The sequence below is a fragment of the Otolemur garnettii genome, unplaced genomic scaffold, assembly GCF_000181295.1.
Source record: "Otolemur garnettii isolate 467f Iridium unplaced genomic scaffold, OtoGar3 scaffold00012, whole genome shotgun sequence".
Taxonomy (NCBI): Eukaryota; Metazoa; Chordata; class Mammalia; order Primates; family Galagidae; genus Otolemur; species Otolemur garnettii.
In genome coordinates, this window is record NW_003852407.1 from 6,597,856 (window position 1) to 6,604,912 (window position 7,057).

The 7,057-nt window shown below is 37.5% G+C and overlaps 1 protein-coding gene across 2 annotated transcripts in view; it reads right to left on the reverse strand.

Moving 5' to 3' along the window:
• Nucleotides 1-909: 909 nt before the first annotated feature.
• The window catches only part of CUNH18orf25 (chromosome unknown C18orf25 homolog), an 86,306-nt gene continuing 80,158 nt past the window's right edge, over nt 910-7,057 (reverse strand). For both annotated transcript variants that reach the window (XM_003784726.3, XM_023510247.1), the window contains one exon: nt 910-1,288. In XM_003784726.3, the coding sequence (XP_003784774.1) occupies nt 1,099-1,288 (190 nt within the window). In that variant the 3' untranslated portion in view covers nt 910-1,098. The remainder of the gene's footprint in view (nt 1,289-7,057) is intronic.

Sequence of the window (7,057 nt, forward strand, 5' to 3'; positions counted from 1 at the left end):
ATCTCCTACTACCCTTTGCTATTCCTTAATTATCAGACTTATGTGCTTTGCATCTGATTTCTTATGGTTTATTTTTATAATCGTATTTTTTTAGAAGGATAGAAGAAAAATATCCAAATACAGCATTAGGTCCAATTCAGCTCAAGTGTTAAATATAGTTGTTATATACCCTTTATAGAGAGATCAGCTATGAAAAAGGCACTTTTCTCTCAGATTTGCAAGTGCCTGAAGCCTTAGAAGCCATACAACTTTCTCTATTCTTCCTAGGAAAAAGGTTACTATGTTCCCGTTACTTGAGAACAAAAGTTGAGGGAGAGAGATTTCCCCGCTGATCTCTCAATACTCTCTTCAGATGCCAGAAAACTTCATGGTAGGTGTCTACCCAAAATGCTTCTGCCCCAAAAGAGATATTTTGCAAAGAGCTAAGAATTATTGCAACAAGGAGACCAACTAAGTCACCTTAGTAGTATTTAAAACACAAAAGGGCATGTCAATTATTCGTGTTGTGGGAAGACAACCAGGAAGAAGGAAAGAAGGCAAAAGACATAAGCTAAAAGAAAAAATACTTTTACATACTTTTGTCTATTTTTGACAGGTTTTTAAATGCACATGCCCTACTAGGTACCAATAGGGACCTGAATGATACGTGTGCGAATGCCCTAAGATGGGAGTGCCAATGCAGTGGGCAGATAGTGGTCAAGTCTAGGTATTAATTTTATTATACAGAAAAATAAATACAAAATTCAAAAACTGAAAATCCATTTTACCTGGTAACTAAAATATGATTCTAAAAGGAAAGCGGAGTTTCCTAAGGCTAAAAATTACCAAGTAAAATAAAACTATCTAATGAAATTCATCATTCTCATATTCCTACTGAGGGAAAGAAGAAATTCTTTTCTCTGTGGTAAGTTATGTTCCTAAGTGACTTCTTTTAATTAAGGGGGCGGGGGGAGGTGTAGGGGGGGATTTTCCATGAGTTTCAATTCTACAAATGCCACAAACAGCTTCTGAAGCTGAAGCTATGACAATGAACTTCCATGTCACAAATAGGAGAGGAAGTAGAAGGGAACAGTGCAGAGGAAACACAGTGACATTGTATTACAGTAGGTATTTACGTCTGCTATCCTCATCCAAGGTAAGGTCAACAACTTCTGCTGGTGAAGCCCACGTTTGCTGGGGAGTCACAGCAGTCCATGACTGTGTTTGCCGGGTGCTAACATACTGCGTGCCCGGGCCATGCTTCCATGAAGAAACGCTTTGAATCACACCTCCTCGAGGATGAACACACCTACAATTGAGATGACAAACAAAAGCATAGTTAATCCCACCACAGGAAAAGTAGAAGACAATATGACTTCAATTGTACCGATCGATATTTTCACCAAGATAAGCCTATTACGCAAGTTCACAAAATCCACAATTAATATCCTTTCCATATCTGTCTGTCTTCCACTTTCAACCCCCTCACTTTAGCCTTAAAAAGGCCAAAAGTCTCGTCTCAGTTAGAAGCTCCAAAGTTGTGTCCAGATAAGTTACTGACCACGGGTAAGATGATGTTCCTCATAATTCATTTAAATCTCTGAGATCTTCAAGGCAGGGCAACATACAAATCCAAAACAAAATTAAGATGCCCAAACCATCTTAGTCTGGCAATGACAGTGACATAATACCTCTTTACAGATTAGATTTCTTAAAGTCTGTAAGTACTAGGTCATGTATAAAGGATCAATTTCCCTTGTCCAAGAGGTCACAATAGAAACACTTGGCTCATTCTTCAGAACCACTTATAATTTAGTTTGGTGAACATAACAAAGTTGAAGAACTCAGTTTAGGTTCCTTAAAAGGGTCCTATCAGAGGGCAGAACTGCCTTGCTGATGAATCACACTAAAACTTCATTGGAAGAAAATTATTTCAGAAACATGGATTAAACTGATGGTTGAATTTCACTTTCCAGTCAAATGACAGAATTCTGAGGCTGAAGGATAAAGCACTAAGTTTTCACTCAAATCAGAAGAAGGCAGACAGCTATCACTGCTACCTATGTCCTCAAAAAGCAACAAGTGTCATCAATTTCGTACCACCAATTACCACAGTGGCTCCTGAGCAGCTGTTCCGACAATGCACATACAAAAAGTGATGCTGGGTCACTTGAGAATTCTAGCTTTGATGTACTGTTACCTCCACCACCTGGTTCAAAAGAACATTAGGGTCACAATGGACAAGACACAACTGTAAAACTGCCTCCAAGGACCCTTAAAGTCCAGGAAAGATGCCCTGTCGGACAAAGGCTACTTACTCAAAACTACTCCCTTAATGAGACACGCTGAATAGATCCTCAGGATCAAAGCAGGGGACAGAATGCAGTACCAGAGACCCGTCATCTGTTCAGAAATGAACTAAGTAGCTACTTACCCAGAGACTACTACATTTTCAAAGATTAGCAAGTAAAAATAAGGGCCATAAAGCCCAATATCTAACGCATATCTGTCCAACCCATTAAGTAAACTCAGATTACAGGACCATGCGGTCACAGAAGAACGTCAGGCAAAGGAGCCCATTTAACACTTATATGGCTGATGGCCAATATACTAAGTTCACTGAGGAGTTTCACATACATTTCATTTGACAATTCTAAGAGGCCTTTGAGGAAGGCATGGAAGTTATTACTCACATTTTATTGAGAGACAGAGAGAGAGAGACAGGCTTAAACAGGTTACATGATTTGTCCAGAGCCACAATGCTTGAAAGTAGTAGTCAAGAACTTTAAGACAACTCTGATATCATGTCCAGTGCTTCCCATATCATGTTGTTGCTTTACAGATGTGTGCATTAAATTGGTCAGGCAAAATACAACAAGAGTCACTGGAGTGGAGGCCCAGGCTAACAATTTAGAAGTATGAAGCTTTATTAGATGAATATAATATAAAAACAAAAATAAAGTATAAAGTTCTTGAACTGTTCAAAAGCTCATCTGTATAAGCACTAATCGAAGTAAGCTGGCATTTTAACTAAGAATTCAGGCAAGGAGTATCTAAAAATAAAGTCAATATAGTCTTTGGCAAAATTCCTAGAAATATATCTGAAATAAAAGAGGTTTATAGTCCCAATTGTTCCTCTGCACTACTCTCTAAGTAACCATACAATGTAACATACAAACAACTGTTTTGAAAAAACAGCTGATCTCATCTGTTCATTTTACAGAAGGAAAAACGGAGGCCAAAAGACAACAACCCAGGGTCTTAAGCAAATTAAACACAGAACCAGAACAAAATCAGGTCTCAACTCACAGGCTTAGTTTCCATTATATAACTGTACCTCCTCACACTATACCTGAACTATCATAATATGCTTGATTTGAGAGGAACTCTGTCCAGTTCCCAGGAACATTCAATAAACAGCAAAGCAGATTCTAGAAAGTATTTGGTATAGAAAGAGAACTAGGCGAATGACAATTTTAGCTTTTTTTGCAGTTTTGGCTGCGGCTAGGCTTGAACCTGCCACTCCTGGTATATGGGGCTAGTGCCCTACTCCTTAAGCCACAGGTGCCACCCAAGAATGACAATTTTAGAGGCGGCTAAAGGAGAGAGAATAAGGAAACTGAGATACTACAACTATCGAAAATAGATTACTCCTGCAGTTATGTTACCATTGATTCAGAAACCAACTTAGGCCACTTTGAGCAAAAGGGGAATTTTATTAGGAGGATAGCAAAATGCCTCAAAGAATTTTAGAAAAAGTCTAAACCCTCTCAGTCAATTTTTCTCACTTTAAAATTTTAGATTCTCTGCAAAATATGATGAACCTATCTTTGGCCAAAAGCTTTCCTAGTTCTAATTAGTTGTAGATGGATGGACACTTTCCAAAGAAGGGAGGAGAGTCACTGTGAACTGGGCAGCCACCATGAATGATGCTAACCACACCTTGTACAGAGATCTTGAGAGTGCTGTAGGCACCCCATGAATCAGCTTCTGGAGGGCAAGCTTTGAATGATTATTACTACACAATCACAGCCGCTGCAAAATGGAATAAATTGCCTTTTAAATGTTCAAGTAATTGCTGGAGCATCTATCAAGAATGTTAATAAGATTCTAAGATGACCTGTGAGGTCATCAGTGACTTTAAGATTTATACAAATACAGGAAAAAGTATTCTTAGAAGCCAGGATACTTAAGGGGAAAGACAAGAGGGAGAGTATGAACTGGAAAACAGCATAGTAGAACTTCTATTCCTACTGTGATCTATGTGTTGTAAGCCAATAAAACACTCTCCCCCTCAATTTTTTTATGTTTAATGACCTCAACCACATTGAATACAATAAGAGCCGGGAGAACAAGGCTTTTAACATACTTTTTAAATGGGGATAGGAATCAATCTAGTAAATAGAAAGGTACTGAAAAAACATTTCAACTGTTTTATAAGGTGATGTACACCACACAATGTTTACCAGACAGGAAAAACATTTTATAAACAGCAAGCCTTGACAGAATAATATATTGTTCTACATATACTGAAATGAATAAAGGAGAGACTTCACAGTGGAAATGAGGGGAAAAAACACAGAAAAAGAGCAGGCAAGCTCCAATGGCCAGCTTTTGATATAGTTACTTTACTATTCTAAGAAAACAGCATTAAAAATTAATCATTTTTGCTCTCATTTACAGAGCCTGAAGGTGACCTTTAAGATAACATTGCTACTTATTTTTCCTAACTGAAGATGAAATGAATCCTGTGATTTTAGGGAAATCCTTATGTTCCTCCCTAGATTTTTAGGGCTAATGCTAACAACTGGTTCTATAAAACAGTTTTTTTTTGTTTTGTTTTGTTTTTAAGAAACAGAATCTCACTTTATCACCCTTGGTAGAATGCCATGGCGTCACAGCTCATAGTAACCTCCAACTCCCGGGCTTAAGCAATTCTCTTGCCTCAGCCTCCTGAGTAGCTGGGAGTATTGGCACCTGCCACAACGCACAGCTATTTTTTTGTTGCAGTTTAGCTGAGGCTGGATTCGAACCCATCACCCTCAGTATATGGGGCCAGCGCCCTACCCATTGAGTCACAGGTGCTGCACAAAACAATTAGTCTTAAATGCAAAACCTTTCTGAATCTTTTTTTTTTTTTTTTTTTGCTGAGGAATGAGCCAATATTAATACTAATGACCACAAGATTATAGACTAAAATAAGTTAGAGTCTGATTATTCACAAAAGGCTGAGAATAGGTACCAAAGAATTGCCCCAACACACTTCCATAAGGGAAAGATACGCAATACATACATTTCATGTTCCTAGAGCAATTACTAATGAGGCCAGGAGGAAGAGAAAGACAAAGGATCAAGAATAAAAATAGACATATTTTGTTGAGGGTCACAATTTAAAACTTCTGGCAAAATTAAGTGGGAACAGAAAAACTAGAGATGTTGGGAAGGGCTCTGTCTCACTAGCAAAGAACATTTGTGAAATTAGACTGTCTAAACATTAACATTTGGAAATAACATTTAGATAATATTAGAAATTCACCACAGCAATACAAGGCAGCCATAAAAGATGCATCCAACCATTAGTTCAGTAGGCATGCTTTCTAGACTAGTGACAGGAGAAACACAAAAGCTAAGTGAAAACATCAAAATCTAAAACAGAAGATTAGGGAAAGATATCAACATGCAAGAAAAAAAATCGCATGGTGAGGGGGCAACACGACCATAATTACTGAGTGCAAAGGCCAAACAAAATGCTTCTGATCTGAAAAAAATGGTACCCAACACAAATCAGAGCAACCACAATCCCAAAGAAAACAACTAGAGGATCAAATCTGAGTTTAAAACTCTCAGAAAGCCCATAACAATGTAGAATTATTTTTAAAATAAGTAAGTAAGAACAGGACAGCTAAGCCCAACAAAAATCCAAAGCAAACCTTTACTGTTACATGCAAATCAAATTAGAACAAAAAAATGTGGATCAAAACCTAAAACCTTTTTCCAAGCGATAACCCTACCAGAAGCACATCAATACTTCATAGCTGCAACCCTAGACCTGTAAAAGAAATAAATTCCAAATGAGATATAGACAGCCAAAGGGGTAATTCTGAAGCAACCAACAAGAAAGTCTTTTCCCCTACCTAACTCTCAGATTTCTAATTTCAACGTTGGTAAGATTTTCAGGTTACTTCTATCGAAACGGTTGAAAAAATGTTCAGAAAGAACAGTGAGAGAGACTCTATCCTAGACACAAGACCAAAATAAAAGAAGCTTCAAAATGATAAAGGATTCAGTCAAAAATACTGAACAGAATCTACAAACTCTACATATTCCATTGTCAAGACAGTACATAGTGTCCCAAAGATCTCCATACATAGGAAAATTCACACTCATATATTTTAGACTTGTATTTTTATACCAACATGTAAAGAAATATTTTGTAAATAAAGGTATATTTAGCTACAATTTCCCATTTTTCCTATGTATGTATGGTTACTTTTGGGACACCCTATATTAATCACCAATGAAGTTTCAAATGGATGTCATCTCCAAGAGATGATTCCCCAAAGATTCAAACCAATGGTTTTAGAGTAAAACACAGCTTAATGCTTCAGAGTCTATATGAAAAAGTCACTTAACTTTTTTAAAGCATGGAATAAATGTCAAATGAATAAAATGACAATCTAGATATAAAAGACCTACCAAGTTCGGAGAAGGACATAGAAGACAGAGTGTGTGTTTGGAGTGAGGAGGCTGAGAATTTAAATTTCTAAATTTTAATAGATAAAAGTGATAATTTTAACTCCAAATGCCAAAAAATTAGTTTAAAAAAAGGAGGAACCTAATGATGTCACGATGAAAGAAAAGTTGAACAAAGAAGGTAAAAAGAAGTGTGGCTCAGGCTATAATAAGTAGGCATTAAAAAAAGCCCAAAAGAGCTGGGCACAGTGGATCATGCCCGTAACCCTAACACTTAGGAGACTGAGTCAGGTCTCCTAAGTTCATTGCCTGAGCTTACAGGTTCAAGACCAGCCAGAGCCAGAGTGAAACCTTGTCCGAGAGTCGTGGCAGGTGCATGTAGTCC